The 18,959-nt window shown below is 43.8% G+C and overlaps 1 protein-coding gene across 1 annotated transcript in view; it reads right to left on the bottom strand.

Moving 5' to 3' along the window:
• Nucleotides 1-18,959, bottom strand: part of NIPAL2 (NIPA like domain containing 2) — a 56,250-nt gene that overhangs the window by 32,127 nt on the left and 5,164 nt on the right. The window contains 1 exon segment of the mRNA XM_050890855.1: nucleotides 1,865-1,933. Within this exon segment, the coding sequence (XP_050746812.1) occupies nucleotides 1,865-1,933 (69 nt within the window).

The following is an 18,959-nucleotide window of genomic DNA, read 5'->3' as shown; positions in this document are numbered from 1 at the left end:
ACAGTAACATCCAGGATTTTGCATGTTCCATTTTTATAAACAAACAAACAAAAAAAGCCCAATAAAGATCCAATTGGAATGAGTGTTAAATAATATTCAAATCAAGAATCCAAGTTTCTGATGAAAACCAAATAGGATAAGTTCTCAACTGAATCCTGAGCTCTGCTTTCTCCCCAGATTCTTGTAGGAATAACTCTTGAGGGCACAGTGTGATTGAAAAGATGTGTGACGAACGCAGGAGGGTGAGCTCAGCAGCTCCCCTACAGCCTTCTTTCTCCAGATGTCTGCCTTCTTTGCATAGTAATGTGTGTAGATGGTACTTAGGTGGAGGCTGTTTATAATCCAGCTGAAATATACATTGCAAATGATGGGCTGTTCTTTAGCTGGCAACCAGCTAGAGGGAAGAGAGGGAGGATAACTGACTGCATGGTGAGAAAGGGAGAGAGAACAATAAGATTTGGCCTGTCCATTTAATATGAGTGTGAAAATAAAATGTTGATAGCTAGGGAAAGTCATTATTCATATTTATAAGATATTGTTACTAAATGGAGAAAAACCTATTTTAAAGGATAAATAAAAATTTCCGTTGAAACTGTCAAATGGCAATGCAGAGCTATTGGGTTTTCCTAAACAGCATTTAAAAAGCTGGAAGATGATAGTTCAAATCCAGTAAATGCTGTTAATGATTACAAGTCAACAGAAGTCTGTCTGCATGCCTCAGTACATCCCCTGGCAAAGCATCCACTTTGGCACTCAGTGCCCTCAGCAGACAAAAGAGATGAAGTCTGAACAACCTCATTATTATGAGCTAGACTGAATTTCCACTTCACCAACAAGAGTTTTTCCATTGAAACAGAGCCTGTCCTAGTATTGTCACCGTCAGCAGGTTGGAACTCATATTGGAGAGGCAGCAGTCATCTCAACCTGCCTGCCATCTCTGGCTAAACAGATTTCTTTCTATGGGATTCTCCAACTAGAGATACTTAAAATCAAAGGGAATCATTGAAGAACCTTCCAGCATTAATAAAACGGGTTATTATGAATGGAAGATTTCATATTCCACAGCTTTCTGTTTCATCCTTTACAGAAAAAGCAAGCAGTAGCTTTATATGAGACATACACAACTCAAAATACAAGCTAGCAAAAATACTTTTTCTGGAAAACTTACACAACAATGTCTTCTGCGTTTTAAAAACTTTTGTTAGAAGACCTAAAAATACCATGAAGTCTACAAGATACAGGTTATAATGAATTATTTAACTTTCTACTGAGTATGTATTCTAATTATTAATACAGAAAGGATTTTATAAATCTCATCCTAAAACCCTTTGCAATAGTTGTAAGGTCAGCACCTCCCATTGCTTTTATGATTTATAATAATATTTACTCAGATTATTTCATCCTAATTGCAGAAGGAAAACTAAATTGGTCAAAGTTGTTTTGGGGCCCAATATTGCAAAAAACTTTGTGTCTCTATGCATTTAATTACATTAATCGCTTCATTAAGCAGCGCCTAAGACCTTGTGGTCAATTCCATTTTAGATTTGGACACTGAGACAGGTTCATGTGATGTCCAGTGGGACCACAAGTGGGTCACAGCTGGTATTTCCTTATGGCACATTACAAAGAGGAGGAGTTATGAATTTTTATTCTGTTCCCATATGAGAATCACAGCACAGAACAGGTTGAGAACTATCATACTGCCAACAACTACAGCAGGGCACTGTTAAACTACGGTTAAAGACAGCAAATGTTTATTAAATGCAACAAAATTTGTATTTTGAACTTCACCATAAAAACAAATTGTAACATAAGTTACTTGCTAAATATAAACAACTCTGAATAAAGAGAAATTATTTCATACCTGTATATTCAAAGAGACACTAATCAGAAAATTTGAAGCAGCAGCAAGTAAAACTCCCAAGAGCTGAGTCTGCAAGATCACAAAACAAAGAAATACAAAAATGCTTATTAGTTTAAGAAGAACAATATAATGGTGGTTTTCTGATAGCACATTGTAACCCAATCAAAAACAAATTATTGCACTTTTCAGTCACTGAGTTCATGCTGCACTGAGTAAACTGATAAAAAATATTTCTGCACAGTTGACTAGGGTTTAAATAGTAAACAGCTGGGAATGGAAAGGACATCCCTGTACAGGAGGTGGTTTTGCTGTCCTTCAGTAGAACACCTTCTTAAATCTCATGAAAATAAAAACTAGACAGGTCTCAGTTGAACACTACACACAGGTATTCTTCTTTTCCAAAAAAGAACCTGTTCTGTTACATAATCCAGAAGGAAAATCAACAGCAATCAAACTGTTCATATTGGAACACAATTATCTTATGTGTTAACATATCCACTATTTGACAGGGTAGCCAGGAACATAGGTCTCCTGACAGTTTCTTTAACGTATTCTGTTATTTCATCAAATTCTTTTCTAATCAGCCTGTCTAATTTCCAGTAAGATTTGCAAACCTTCTATGAAGCTGAGAAATTAAAAACATTCAAGCAGGATTCATTGTTTTGGAAAGCAGCCATTTAAAGATGCCATTTCAGCAAGCTCAAATAGCAGGTACATGGTAGAGCTCCCTGTCTACTTTCAAAATGTTGTAACACTTTGTACGTTGTCATAAGTGTATTCAAGACCCAGTCAAGGTTACTGGTATAGTGCTGTGAGGAGCCCCGTTAGCTTGTCGAGAAGACAAACATACTATCAGTGAGTTTTTATAAACAAGGTCATGGTAACATAAACCAGCATAACTATTGCTTGCAAGCTGTAAAGCAGCATCCAACTCAGTGCTCACAGCCTCAGCTTTCATGACTCTTCTCCAAGAAGGTCCCTGGGCACCTATGAACAGGCAGTGCCTGTCAGCCACAGAGACTGCTGCCCCTCAACATTTGTAAAGAGCAATATGTGGTCCAGCAAGCTCTTGGAGGGGGGATTATCGTTGTGGCTAGATAATTCCCAGACTAGGAAAGAGCATCCCCAAAAGTGTGAAGAAACAACAGCCTTATTACAAATGGATGATAATATTCTTATTCAAGAGACACAGCTGAATCCAACTGTCTCCAGCCCATGCATTTCTGTAGCAGCTTAGACTCAGAAGGAGAAGCAGGCAACAAAATTGCTCTGGGTGAAATGCGTAGCCGACTGCCACGTGTCACCAAGACATGACTGATGGGTACAAGGGGATGCAGAGAGAGGAATGCAGGAGGTGAGAGGGCTCCCTTTGCTCACACACCCTCTGTGCTAAGTATTACAGCACCAGTGCCACAGCTTGTCTACAAGAAGCGTTCAATGAGAAGCATTACTTGAGAGTTCTGCCCATACCCTCTGGTGCCTGGCCACTGGAGGTCCTTCCCATCTTGTATCCTCTCTGGAGTATCCTCCAGTGGATGCTCCAGCAGCATGTCCTGAGCTCTCACGCACGGTGCATTTACCATGCTCTGGGAACACCCCTCACTGGGAGCAGTAGGGAGTGTGTGACAAGACGTCTCAGCACAGCTCGGCACAGAGGTCTCTGCTGAGATCAGGCACTAACTGTTACGGGGACACGAGCAGCCTTGCAGCCTCCTTCCACACTGGGGAAATGTTGTCATATGGTCCCCACCCAGGGCGCTGCAGGAGCAGAGGGGATGGGGTTTCCTTCCTGAGGCTTTGATGCCATAGCATCAAATCCTGAGCATTGATCTTGCACAAAGTTTCACCACTTCGCAGGTGGATTATTGCACTCCCCTCATCATCCTGCACACACAGCAGCTTCAATAAAACAGCAGTTAAATCAAAATTGTTTTCTTGCTCCCAAAGACTTGTTCTTTTTAAATGACAACATGCTCCCTTGTGAGGGGGTGGAGAAGTGGCCTTGTCAGCCTCGTCATGAAGGGTTTAAGAAAAAGGAGACAGCAGGGAATAGAAAACAGAAACTGCCACCTCATTTACTCCATCATTTTATTGCTTTCACATCAGTAATTGTAATACATCCACACTACTCCCAGCAGAGAACCCAGTTACTCTGCAGCTCTTCTTGTTTCAGCGGCCGATCCTACCCTTATGGCTGCATCTCTGGATAACCCCTTGCAGCTCCTTACTCCCAGCTTTCAGCGGGGGGTCACAGACACTGTGCAGGACTCAGGAGGCAACCAGCACCCCAGGGAGGAAACACAGTTGGTCACGAGCCAGCTCAAAGGAAAGTCTCCATCCAGCTCTGGAGGTAAAACTTGCATGCAGCTTGTGGGCAGAGGATGAGGCTATGTGTTCCATCTGTCATCTAAAAAAATGTACAAAATCAGATCCACGTACGGGTACTGATGATGACCTGAGTACCTGCCTCCAGAGTCTGTGAATTGAATGCCCCTTTGATGGCTTTACACATTGCATGGACAGGGACTCCAGCAGGAAGTTTTGCAATGTCCTGCATCACTGGTGTCCTCTCCAGAATAGCGACTGCTTTTGTACCATGGTGGTTGCTTCATCAGGTACCTGTGAGCTTGGCTCAGATATCCTTGTGGGACACGTAAGATTTCTAACATGATGACCACCCTGTGTCTGAACAGGAACCATCTCCCAAAAGTCAATCGTCTTCTTACAGGTTCCAGAAATTGCCAGGAACAGAAAACAGGTCAAAAACTTTGGTCTTCTTCTCATTTTCTGGGAAATACTGAGACATGTGTGATCATTGTCTCAGGACTTCCCTGTGAAATACCAAGATCAGTATTTCCCTCAGCTGAGGTTGGGCTGTGTATTGGGTTTGCATGGCAAGGTTTTGGTAGCGGGGGGGCTACAGGGGTGGCTTCTGTGAGAAGCTACTAGAAGCTTCCCCTATGTCCAATAAAGTTAATGCCAGTGGGTTCCAAGATGGACCCGCCGCTGGCCAAGGCCGAGCCCATCAGCAACAGTGGTAGCGCCTCTGGGATAACATATTTAAGAAAGGGAAAAAAAGTTACAGGGGAGTTGCAGTTGCAGCCAGAGAGAGAGGAGTGAGAAGATGTGAGAGAAACAACTCTGCAGACACCAAGGTCAGTGAAGAAGGAGGGGGAGGAGGTGCTCCAGGCGCCGGAGCAGAGAGATTCCCCTGCAGCCCGTGGTGAAGACCATGGTGAGGCAGGCTGTCCCCCTGCAGCCCATGGAGGTCCACGGTGGAGCAGATATCCACCTGCAGCCCGTGGAGGACCCCACGCCGGAGCAGGCAGATGCCTGAAGGACGCTGTGACCCCATGGGAAGCCCGCGCTGGAGCAGGCTCCTGGCAGGACCTGTGGACTTGTGGCCCCGTGGAGAGAGGAGCCCACGCTGGAGCAGATTTGCTGGCAGGACTTGTGACCCCGCGGGGGACCCACGCTGGAGCAGTCTGTTCCTGAAGGACTGCACCCCGTGGATGGTACCCATGTTGGAGCAGTTCGTGAAGAACTGTAGCCTGTGGGAAGGACTCACGTTGGAGAAGTTTGTGGAGGACTGTCTCCCGTGGAAGGGACCCCACGCTGGAGCAGGGGAAGAGTGTGAGTCCTCCTCCCCCTGAGGAGGAAGGAGCGGCAGAAACAATGTGTGATGAACTGACCCAAACCCCCATTCCCCGTCCCCCTGCGCCACTCGGGGGGGAGGAGGTAGAGAAAATCAGGAGTAAAGTTAAGCCTGGGAAGAAGGGAGGGGTGGGGGGAAGGTGTTTTAAGATTTGGTTTTATTTCTCATTATCCTGCTCCGTTTTTGACTAGTAATAAATTAAACTAGTTTTTCCCCAAGTCGAGTCTGTTTTGCCCGTGACGGTAATTGGTGAGTGATCTCCCTGTCCTTATCTCGACCCACGAGCCTTTCGTTTTATTTTCTCCCCCTGTCCAGCTGAGGAGGGGAGTGATAGAGCGGCTTTGGTGGGCACCTGGCATCCGGCTAGGGTCAACCCACTACAGGCTGGGACGTGGGCCTGCAGGTGGGCTCGGCTCAGCAGGATCCATGGCTAGGCAGGGCAGGGCTGTGGGGAGCTGGAAACCAACTCTGCTGTGGCATCGCTGGAGCAGAGGCTGACGGCCCCAGGGGGCTGAAATGGGGTCCCGGGCAGAGGGCAGGATGGGATACCCCCGGGGGTGGGCAGGGACGGACAGGGCTGTGGGTGCCCTTCAGGGCCTGACAAACACATGCAAAGCTGTTGAGGTGACACTCCCTTGTGCCTAACTGAAGCAACCTCCTGTGTCTGCACATAAGGAAAAACAGTGCTTGTGTATGATCAAGGCAAATTCGTAGTGGTAGTCTGGGCTCAAAACTTACCCTCATTGCTCAGGTCATTTTATTGTAATGACCACATGTTTCACCTGAGCACTGCTGTTGGCATATATACTGCGCTGCCTGCTCCAGTCTGACATGTGTTAATGAGCTCTGGTTAATATGGTGATAGCACCATACTTCCAAACCCAGGGCTGGACAGACCCCTAAAGATTAAAAGCAGAGTACGATGCCCTAAGGAGGTCAAATATCACATGGATCTGTTCAGCGAGATGAGATGAAAGTACAGTAACACCATGCAGCTATAGCATGGCAAAACTGTCTTGTATAGGTTCATACTCAGGCATGCCAATATTAAAGAAAACAACAGGGAACAAAAATGCAGTAAAGAGAAAAATTAGATTGCAAACTTCACAAATCAGAGTGCATCTTAAATCAGCAGGCAATTTCTAATGCACAAGAGCTGTCACATACAGCAGTGCTCAAAGCAGGAGAGAAAAAAATAGGATACCATATCTCAGGCTAGTAAAACCATGCATGAATGAAAGATAACCTGTGGCAGAAGATACATCACCCTATCAAACCAAAATGGTTGCTGTATTGCCCTGAAGGCCGTCACAACCCTTCTGTTCCCATCTTGTCATGTAAAAGGCTGCCATTCAACATCCTTTAGAGGCTAGAGGACTGGTGGAACAGCCAGTTTTATAAGTAATAAACTTGATATTCTCTGAACACAGAGTTTCCAGTTGTGATATCCAGTTGTGATATCATCCACAGCACTGCAGGGCTTCCCACACATAAGTCTTGAGACAAACCTCCGTGAGGGAATTCAGTTGCAGACACAACTTCAGAGCCATGGTGCTACTTCAGTCAACTAAGGACTTCTACAGGAAAAAGCCTTAAATATTCAAAACTGTTGGCATAAAATGCAAGTCCCTTCATCACCAAAACATCTGTCTGAGCATACAGGCCACTTTGTCGGACCCCAGATTTCAAACTGTTGATGCATTCTTCCAGTGCTTCCAAATGCATAAGGCTTGTCACAGAAACATCCTGCCCTTAAGTTTTCCAGAAAGTAAAAAAACGCCACAGAAATTTGATTTCCTTCACCTTAATACGGTTTGGAACAAGCCATGAAAGTCACTTGCCATCTTTGCAGTCCTTTCTAGGTAGTCCCCGAGCACACAGACCATGGACTGAGGCTGTGGATCTGCTGACATTTTCCTCAGTGGCAAAGCCAGCTTGAGGAATGCCTTCCTCTGGCCCCCTATTCCCTCATTGCCTCATTTGCGTTGAAACAACTATTTGTGAGGCTGGCAAGGCACTGTTCCAGGTTTGAAATAACCCTCCCAAAATATACCCCATTAGCATTATGTTCTTTATAAGCCATCTGCCAATGTTTAACACTAAAGGTGGATCAAAATTCACAAGCGACAGCAAGGGTTTTAAAATGGTGACCCTGCACAGTTTGCCAGTGGTGACAGCGGCCTGTACAGGGGGCTGCTGTGGGGAATGAGCTCAAAAAGTGGCAAATTCGTCTCGATCAAGGCACCCTCAGCTCTCGCCTGGCATCCCCCATCCCAGTCGTGTGAGGCTCTTGCACAAGCCCAGGCGTGGGGAAGGGAGGTTTCAACGATCGGTCACTAGGCATCCATTTGCCAAGTGAAGTGGCAACATATTGCTATTCAAAATAAATGAGTGGCAGTATGGCATATTGCTGTGTACGGTCCTGCTTCGAGGACTCATGGAGGACCTGATGCTTATTTATCCTAGCACCTTTTCACACCATTCTGGCAGTGTTTTAAAGGGGCATTTTACATGCAAAGTCTCTTTTCATTGTCAAATTAAAGTAAGGGGTTTATGGCAAATGTAAGCCAGGCTGAAATCTAAACCTTCGGCACTAATTCTAATAAATTTATCCCTTGCAGACTAAAATCTGCATTGGAGACTCAGTTATACAGTGAGATGCAATTTATCCATATTACATGTATGTTTTCCTAATGCACATTAAACTGCAGTTGCCAGGCCTGTGAAATGAAAACTCAGAAAGATTAACTTAATTTGCATTGACTAAAAGGTATATGGCTGTTATTTATGGAAACTTGCTATGCCTATAAATTGAACTGATGAGCAGAAAAAAAACACTTCAAATGTATGTTGTTGGCTCACTCATCAAGGCTAGTTAAACTGTTCCTCCTATTTTTCTTTATTTCTGCATTTATTTGTGTTCTAAAGGTGTTCCCAACAAATGTAATGACATATCCTGCTTCAAAAACTACACATCGTTTCCAGTAATTAGGATTTTGTCAGATCTCAATGGATCTTATTAAAAAAAAGGGGGAAAAATGCCTTCTAAACTGCCAATTCTGACTTAACTCTGAAGCAAGGGGAATTCAGAGTCCTTAACAAAAAACATATTTTTCAAAGAGCCACCATGTGGAATTAGGAGAGGCTTATCATTTAGCTATTATTATTCACAGAGCTCTGGCTGTACTCAGTGCTTTACAGATGTATAAAGAAAACAAGGTCCTTGTTTCAATGGTTTTCATAGTGTGATTCATATACTCATATATGGGTTCAGGCCCATATGAAGTACTGAAGGACAGCTGAAATAAGAGTAAAAGGGCGATTACCAATGTTGGAACATGTAATGAAAATACATTTGATTTGTTCGTTGTGACATAAAAGAAAAAGGACATTGTCCAATATACAAGAAGGAGAGAATTAAAACATTCGGCACCATCTTTGTTAGGAACAGAAAGAGAGGAGACTTGGTAACTAACTCAGGATAAATTTGAGTGAAGACAAGACAGTTTGTAGGTTTTACACAGGTCGCCAGGCTGGATTCCAGACCACAGTAGATAAAGTTCCTGTCTCATGAATATTACAGCATCCTTGCCTTTATTAGATTTTACTTTTCATTACCTCACAAATTCAAAATATATCTTTTTCCAGAAAAGAGACAAACTGTAAAGGCTGGAAGGAGAGCCTGGTTAAGTTATGAAAAGGTGTGGGAACTTCAGAGGATAAAGCAACTACAGAAATGGGACCCTTCTATTCATTTCCATGCTTTAATCATTTTGACTAGATCTTATTTATATTCATCAGTCTGATTACTTTAATTAATGTCCATAATGGATAACAAACTGAGACGAATAATATGAATTGTGAAATACACTGAAGTAACTTTTGATATGCTCACTAAGGTTATATACAAACATATCCATCCACTATAATGTTAACAAGCATTATGAGTAGTAATTTTTTTTCCTTTTTGAAGAGTTACAACCAAACCTCCCAACTCCTAAATTTCAATTTCTTATTCTCAGGAAACAAATCTCAAAATTAGAAATAAATGGGAGAATGGGGAAGGGGCAGAATGGATTTCTACACTGTTCCTCAGGTGAATAGCCTGGGATACTTTGCTGCATAATCAAAGATCATTTCATGTTTTTAATACTGCCTGTTAGATTGCAAATAAAAACCTCTCCAATGACTGTATAACAGAGGCTCTAAAAATTTCAGTCATAGTTGATAACATCTTAATAGAAAGATTTTCTCAAGGACTATCACATAACATCTCCATGGCAACTACAGAAATGACATACCAGGAAAAGCACCCACAGGATTATAAACTTTTGCCAGTTTCCAGGTCCTTCAGGAGAAACAAGGAGGCAAGCCAGCATTGCCCAACCAGCTTCTCCCACAAAACGGCCAGTTGGCTCAGGGATACTCCTCTATTGCTGCCCAGGAGCAGGCTTTCTGGATATTCCTGTTTGACCCTGTCTAATTCCTGTGTACAAGGTAAGGTTCAAGCCAGACCGCTCAAAGCCTAGGTATATTAATTCCCAGAAGCTACAGCCTGGCTCACATTGAGAGACTGTGCTACTCCTCTTCCTGCTTCACGTGGCTCCCTAGAACCCTAAATCGAGAGCTGAGGAGGGGACACAAGGCTCACGGGGAACTGGAGTGTACCAGTTCATGCCCTGCGAGATGGAGCTAGCTCTGCCTGTGCTCAGAAAGACAGACAAGCTCAAAAGGGAGCTATCTGAACAACTGAGTAAATAGTGCGGTTAAATGTTACATCAGGTTGCAGGACAAGGCACAGAGAGTACTGTTGGAGGGATGGCTCACTCTGCATGTACACACAAACATGCCTCCAAACCAAGCATAGCTAGCTCATTCCCTCTTGTTATTGTAGTACAAGTCTTGCTGGAGTACAAATGAGCTATTTCTGATTCCACTTAAATCAGATACACAAAACCCTGACAGAAATGTAGCCAGCTTAATACATTATTTACCAAATCCTAAAAAGAACTTTTATATAAAAGTCTCCCTTTACCAGCTGAGAGGAGCTCATGAGAGGAATGGCATGCCTCTTCCAGCATGCATCTCTCCAGCATCACTTTCCAACAAAGGCAGGCTCGTCTCCCATCCTGTCTCAATTAATCCTCTGTTCGCTGTAACTAACCCTTCCTTTGATGTGTACAGAAAACGCTTCTCCACATCAGAACCCAAGTGAACACGCTCAGTTGTTGAACCTCGATGTCACATGTGCAGGCCAGGGGTAAAGGTAGGCTGGAAATGAGGACAGTTCCAAGCCAGTGGCATTTCAGAACAGCTTCTAACAGGAGTAACAACAGGGGAGGGGAAAAAGAAAAGATCTGACTGCATTTAGAATGAAGTTTGATCCATCTGTTAAAAGAATTACTTGATTTTATGGTAGGGGACTGGGCAGCCCAAAGGCCCTTCCAGTCTGCTGTTCCTGCAGACGAGAGGTGCTGTACATTAGTTCCTTGCTTTCCTTCCTGTACCTCACGCACTTGGCTCTCCTAGTTTCATTTCCACAGAGAGTGTTAATCATTTACAGATAGTTCCTAATGCAAAAAAAATGACTGGACTCCAGAAGGCAGAACCTTCTGGTTAGCAACATTATTCATTTAAATATAAACAACTGCTAGATTATCAGTGATGATTTAAAAACAAGAGGTCTTGCACTCTCTAAAATATTCACACATATGTATATGGGTGCATACACACAAAAACACACAACTGGATGCTTTTAATTTGCAGATACTTCTGGTCAAAACTGTAAGATGCAAATCTGGGGATGACAAATAAACTCTTTAAAGAAATGATCTCATTTGCAAATTTCTTGCAGGGGCCTGAGATATAGGCAATGGGCTCATGTTTTCCCAGCTGTCTCCCTGTGACACATTACAGTTGTGCATTTTGACCTTTTACTACAAACTGTAACCTGGTTTAAAGTATTGGTTACCATTTTGTAGTTCACAGTGGGTGCTGACATAAGGAGTAGGTGTCTAGTTCACAAGAATCCAAACCATCTACTACATAGTTGCCTTCTGCTGCAGAAAACAGAAGTCAGTTTAGCTAGATGATCCCTTCTAGGTATCTTTATCACCTTTTTATGTTCTCTGTTGCACTTACTTGAAGAGATAACAAGGTGGTGAGTTTTCTCCCCAGTTTTGAGTGTTATTGATCTTTCAGCGACTATATCTTATATGGATTCTCCCATATAGAACTTGCTGTCTTTTTTTCTGGTATTTCAGCGTTAGTATAGGATATAATGGTTAGAAAGTTTCTTCTTGACAGGGATTACTATAGAGATGGGGCCATGAAGATAAATTCTGTCTACTCCCTTTCAGGAATTAAAAGAATGAAGGAAAACTGAGCACCCTTTTCATGAGTCAGACACTATCATCTCTATGCTTTTGTAAACCACGCATTACTCTTTACTTTGTCCTGGCAGCCTCTGATCTATAGTTGTTGTGGTTTAACTGCGGCCAGCAGCTCAGCCCCACACAGCCACTTGCTCACTCCCCCCCAGCAAGATGGGGAGAGAGTTGGAAGGGTAAAAGTGCAAAAACTCATGGGTTGAGATAAAGACAGTTTAATAGGTAAAGCAAAAGCTGCGCACACAAGCAAAGCAAAATTAGGAATTCATTCACTACTTCCCATCGGCAGGCAGGTGTTCAGCCATGTCCAGGAAAGCAGGGCTCCATCACGCGTAACAGTTACTTGGGAAGACAAATGCCATAAGTACAAACATCCCCCCCTTCCTCCTTCTTCCCCCAGCTTTTATTGCTGAGCACGACATCATATGGTATGGCATATCCCTTTGGTCAGCTGGGGTCAGCTGTCCCGGCTGTGTCCCCTCCCAACTTCTCATGCACCCCAGCCTACTTGCTGGTGGGGTGGTGTGAGAAACAAAAAACACCTCGATGCTGTGCAAGCACTGTTCAGCAATAACTAAAACATCCCTATGTTATTAACACTTTTTTCATCACAAATCCAAAACATAGCACCATACAAGTTACTATGAAGAGAATTAACTCTGGCCAAAACCAGTGCAATAGTCAAGAGATGGAGCTAGCGTCTTGATTAGATGAAAGCTCCTATTACTTGTTTGACTGAAACTTCTGCGGACACTACAACTTTGCTCTCTGTCACCTTGACATGATGACTGAGTCATTGCTGCATGATAACACAGACACTGAATGATAATATTCATGGTGCTTTAGTCACTGCAGGGAGCAAAAGACTGTCACTGAAAGAGACAGAAACAAAGGAAAGAGATTAATGTCATTAGAAGTCAATAAATACACGAACCTTGTGACAATTCCAAAGCAGGAAAAAAAAAACCCAAACAACAAAACCCCCACAAAAACGGAAAAGAAACATTAAGAAATAGTAGGTTAGAGTCATAAAGCAAAGCAAATGGAGTCACAATCTATTTACTCCCACGCTGGAGGCCCAAAAAATTAATCTAGGTTTTAACTGGGAGTTAACTATCTGGGTACAAGTCTGTTATGTACACAAAACCCATATTTTGGTTGTTTTTCACAGGAACCTCTTTCCAGTGGAGATAACCTTGGCTGTTGAAGAAAAAGGCTTCAAGTGCAATCCATATCAGTTGGCAAAATGACTGTTTTGAGCAGGATGACAGTTAAGTCATCAGACAAGTTAGCTAAGACTCTGGTGGAGATTTTAGCTCCCATGAAGCTGTTTTGGTTCTAGGGGATTAAATGTCAGCAAGAGCTAGGCTTGTCCACAAGACGATATGTACTTCTATGTTACTACTTCACCTCAGCCAGTATGAAGAAGCCATGTCCAAGGAGCTAGCATTTGCTTTGCTGTGAGTCATTGCTTCCACATGTGGAGGGGTTTCCTCCAAACCTTGCACTCATCATGGTCCAGACCTTGCATTCACCATAGGCCTCTGCATCACAGGGTTGCTTCTGCGGAACTTAGCAGGATACGAAGGGGAATATAGCCAGAGAGTCACTATATGCCTCATTCAAGAGTTAAACTCCAATGATCCCGTGATTTCTCTCTATCACATTTCCATAATCTCTCTTCATTTCCCCATTATGGGCAAAACATTTCATATCACCAAACAAGGCCAAAGCTTCTAGCCTAGATGATGTAAATCAACCATGGACATCATGGAGGAGAATGGAGTTATACTAGTATAACCTCAATTTAAGCAGTACACATCTGTTTAGTTTGATATTGACTATTTACTTTTGAGCACACTCTGCAAATATCACTGCCACATTTCTTAAGAACTCTGCTCCAGGCCTGGTGTTGATTCGCACACCAACTGGCTGTCTTTTGAAGCTGCTGGCAGTACGTTTCAAAGTCCAGATTAGTCACAGAATGGAAAGCATATCTCCCAACTGTTCACATTAACAAATGCCATTCTTCTGGGACAATCTGTGGTGACATTACAAACATGAGCATAACAGTTTATACATGTCACCAAAACTCCAAATGGAATAATCACAGCCTCCAGTTACTAGGTCAGCCAAAGGTCCTCACCTCCCTTATGACTGAAGTGCACAGTCTGCTGTTTGCTCGTCTTTCTAAAGCCTTGGGGTTTGAGTTTGGTCAAATTTCTACTTGAGTCATTTGGATTCTTTTGATTCCTTCAAACACAAGTTAATCAATCAGATCCAGCAGACTGTTGGAGACATGCAAGGATAAGATTCAGACATCTTTTTTTCAATGCCCAGAGCAGACTTCAAGAGCATAGGAACGGAAAGATCATACTTCAGATTCAAAGAGCAATAAAGTCTTCTTTGGGTCACAAAATCATAAGGGGCCACAGAGTCACAGGTGAGATTTTACGAGAAGGGCAACTTTTATTTAAAACATTATATCAATGAGTATTTTCCTGTCGATTTAGTCAGACGAACTGCCTCATCAAGGAGTCAAATGAGCGCTAGGGCAAATGAAGCAGCAGAAGCACAGATTCAAGATGGGAGCAACACCACCTCTTTGGGTGGCAGTGATGTCCTAGATCCACACAGCAACCTCATGAAATCTCAGGAGCAGACAGGTATTTGCCTGAGCAGCCAGACCTTCACCCTAGATCACCTTGCAATGCCCAGGCAAGGCTGTGAGACACCAAAATCAACACAGTAGCCACGGCCAATTTAATTTAAAGTCCATTATGTGCAGAGTAGTCTAGAAGTTGGGGGCAGGGAGGGCAAAGTGCTGCACTGAGCCAGACATCTCCAAAGCAGGGTAGGGATTCAGACTTGTCCCATGCCTGGTCTTTCCTCCTCAGTGCTGACTAAGGGAAGAGGAGCAGTCACTCTGCTCTGCTGGCTCCAGACTAAATCTGATTCTGCTGCTCTGGATCACTGTGCTGAAGAGCAGTGCCTATGTTTTAAGCCCTGTAGTCAGTGGCTGAGCTGGATATCAGACAGGGTCTGCACTATGCCCCCAATCTTTCTGTAAAATACCATTTTGAAGCAGCCCAAAGCAAAACTAATTTCTGCACTAGCTAGGATATGTATAACTTGTGACTCAAGTTTCCTTGCATTTGTCTTCTGCACCCCACTTTCTGACAAATGACAACAATTGTAATGTTCCTTATTGCCTAGAAATTTCCAAATTAACATTCTCAAACCTCTTAAAACACATTAGCGTAATTATGAAGCTCCTGTTTAACTCACTGTCACCTTAATCATAAAAACATCAAATGCACATGTTCTTTAATGTCCTCAGAAAAACTGAAAAATCATTTTACCATAGCAGCTGTTGGGAGGGGAAGCACTGAAAACAGTCTGAGATTTGGGAAAAATAGCCCAGTGAGAATCAGGGAACAGGCACTCGGCAGAGCTATAGCTGGTGCTCAGCACAGCCCCAGCCCTGCGAGGGCAGTTGTCTCCAATGTCCTGGCTGAGGAATCCAGGAGGACCCACCAAGACTGCTTCAGTCAAAATCAACTGCGAGTCGTGAGCCTAAATAAAAGGGCTTTGCTCACCAGCCTCTGTTGGCTGTCAGGCTAGGAAGCACTCATTCAAGCAGCTCTGCCAGCAATGCTGAAGAGATGAAAGTGTCCAGAACAGATGGAGGATGAGGTCTCCCATCAAGAGCATTTGCTTTGGGTCTGTGTGCCCCAAGCTCAAAACGTGGAGCTGAGTTGGTTTGCTGTGTCTGCTGCCCAGCACTATGCTGGGCTTTGGGGGGAAACTGCCACAGGCACCTGGCTCCTTCCAGCCTTGGTAGGAGAAATCCAAGCAGGGTGATAGAGGTGATAGGCTGCCAATAACACAGCACTAGGAAATTAGGCTGTTCTGGGACCCAAAGTAGTGCCTGGTGGAAACCAGATAAGCAGGTCACTCCTTAGGCTTGCTCAGAAAGCTGCATGCTACTTCCAGTCTTTGGGCTACTTTCCTACCCAGGGCATCTGTTCCAGACCTGCTGCCCCATCCACTGCCTCTCTATATTCAGAGGTATAAACAGCTCCACAGCTTACTCCCACTCTGCTTGCAGTGACTAAAGGACAAAAGCTACATTTCCCTAAGGAATTTGAGAGTCACGATGATACAAACATGCTTATGGTACCCTGCAAGGGGACAGGCAAGGGGTAAGGTTCTCCTGTACTTATATCCCTTACCTTTGAGTAATGAATAAGTTCCCACGCAGCAGCTGATATTTCTTTAACCTGGAGGCTGCAGCTTATATAAGCTGTGTGCTCATTTCACAACAGACATGTTGTGATCTTTACATCTGCAGGGACAGTTGATGTTTGGCAAGGCAGAACGGATGTATAAGGTTGTAAAAAAGATATGGGTGATCCTTTCTAACCAGTGCTCTCTTTTGCTTCTCATGTCAGCTTCTCACTCTCACTAAAGCTAATCAGAGCACAGCCTCCAGCAGATCAGACCTACAGCTCCGGCAGAGCCTGAAAGCTTGGGTGCAAAGCTGGCCCAGCTGACAGTCCTGCATTTATGACCCAAAGCCACACATCCTTTTCTAGCAGAGCCTAATTAAATGAGGACTAAGCCATGGAAATGCTGCTGGATTCCCGACAGCAGAACAACACCAGAAGAGCGTGCATCAGTGCTGGTAGCAACTGTTTGCAATGCTTCTTCATTATCAGCTTTGACTTTTGGATTCCCTATGACTGATTCAAAAAAGGTGTATTTGAAAGGCTGAACAAAATCCTCTTCCTAACTTTTGATTTGTAAGGGCTGAAAATAACACACATTTCCCACCTAAGAACACAGTATGCATTTTCTCCCTTACACATTCCACCATAAGATAAAGGAAACTGAACCTGTGTGAACTCTGAAATCTGACAGGTAAAGAACAACACGATGAAATAGAGTCAGTGTTTTGATACCCGTGTTTGCTTTCAGTGAACAGTTTTCGAATACAGAGCTGGGGGGGAGAGAGGAAAAACTTTTCACCATAGTCTTCACAGATGAGTACAGCAGCAGAGAGCTGGGTGAGGACATGTTTGTCTCTCCCCATGCTCGGGGACTGGTTTACTGATTAACCTGAAACAGTTAATATCTGCAGTCCATCAGGGAGCAGACTGCAGCATGAGGTACCCTATAGAGACTGAGAAAATGGCATTAAAAAACCCCTACAAAACACTTGAAGTGGAAAAAAACAGGAGGGTTTGCCTTCATCTTTAATAGCCTGACAATATCTGGTGGTTGCTGCTTGCAGAGGAAGGCTGCCCTGGTTGAAACCCACGTGTGCTGTGGCCATGCTGCCCTTTTGGCTTGCACCCACACTTCCATGGACACCTTGCTTGCTCTAGAGCTTTCCCTAATTGAAAACCATGGTTGGAAATTTCATTGTTTAAGTGCTTAAAATATCCTGGTGAATGTTTGTAGGATGTGCCATGACAACTCTTTTCTCTGGTGGCAGTGCCAGCTGAAGAGGCCCTCACTGTTTCTGGAGTGCTTCCTCAGCCAAGGGAAATGGAGAAATAATCTTCCTTTCCATGGTGGCAGCTCCCTGCCCTCCTGCACTGGGTCCCTCACAGCACAGGGGCAGCAGCCCCCACAGTGGCAGAAGTACCAGCAGGGTCTGTGCTGCCACTGGAAGAAACCAGGACCAAACCATGCCCTCACCTTGCTGAAGCTCAATGGCACTGGACATCAAGCCCTTAGCAAGGTGGGGTGAGTTGAAGCACTGAAGACTTTCTCCTTGAACAGAATGAGCTAAAAACCTTAATTGTGGCACTTCACATGAAATCTAGATTTCATGTATACGATAGAAGGCAGCGTAGAAAGACCTCACAATGATGTGTTTAGTCCGTGGGATTTCTCGTTGCACCTGATAGCAGCCACCACCGTCCGCTGATTAGACCACACAAAGGATCATGTTTCCTGGCTGCACACACTCGCCACCTGCACATACGGCCTGTGACAGGCTGTGATATATTGTCACAGGACAAGAGGCCACAGATCCATCTGAAGGACCTGTCAACATTTTAAACCTCAAATATCGAGCCAAAATGATTTATTACCACAACCCGCGAAATAAAACAATCTCTCGAGGTGACAGTCTGGGCAGCCAGTAATAACTCCAAGCTTATTAAGAGACAGGCAAAGGAGGAAAAAGAAACAGAAGTGAAATGAATTTCCATCTCCAGCTCAGCTTCCGCACTTGAACAACTACACACAGCGACTACACACAACAGCGTGTGAAATACTGAGTTATGGAAGAAATATTACATCCAAGCTTTCATTGACTATTCTCACCCAGTTGTTTTCTCCTTCTCTGATACAAAGTCAAACCAAGATCAATGTTGTAGATAATAATCTCAGCTAATCTTGCAAAATGTTTTTGTCCATAAACAACAATATTGGAAATAAATAAACAACCTTTGAGAAGTGCTGAGGGAAATAAAAAAGGATTAAACTGAGGCAATTTCATACACTTTCTATTAAGCAGACAAAGTCCACATGTGGTGGCTTCTTACATTCATTACTGCAGCAGATCCAAAAATATTACAACAATACTAGTTTGTCAGGAAATACTTCAGGTAACTAAGTACATATTTCATCAGATTTTACTGCATCATTAAACACGCCCGTGTCCCATGACACACAACGCAGTGCTGAGACAGGGAAGGCTGTGGGAGCAGGGGATCCTGTGTTGTTGATTTCAGAGGTGGGGTCCTGTGTTGCTGATTTCAGAGGTGCAGTTCCTCAAGCAGCATCAACCAAGCCACACCCATGCTGATGCCAAGGAGAAGTCCTACCTCCACCCTTTTTTTCCCATGACCACGCATTCCCCCTTCTACCCTCACGCCGACAGCTAGGACCAATTAGCCTGATCAGGGACCTGGCAGGAGAATAATCCCAATTTAAAAAAATCAAATAAATGTAATGCCAGCACAAGGAGGCATTATACTACACAGCCACGTGGACACAGGCACTTTAACTTCTTCCAGGGAGCTGCATGTTTACA

The sequence above is a fragment of the Gymnogyps californianus genome, chromosome 2, assembly GCF_018139145.2.
Source record: "Gymnogyps californianus isolate 813 chromosome 2, ASM1813914v2, whole genome shotgun sequence".
NCBI classification, from domain to species: Eukaryota; Metazoa; Chordata; class Aves; order Accipitriformes; family Cathartidae; genus Gymnogyps; species Gymnogyps californianus.
This window is presented reverse-complemented; position numbering and strand designations above follow the sequence as displayed.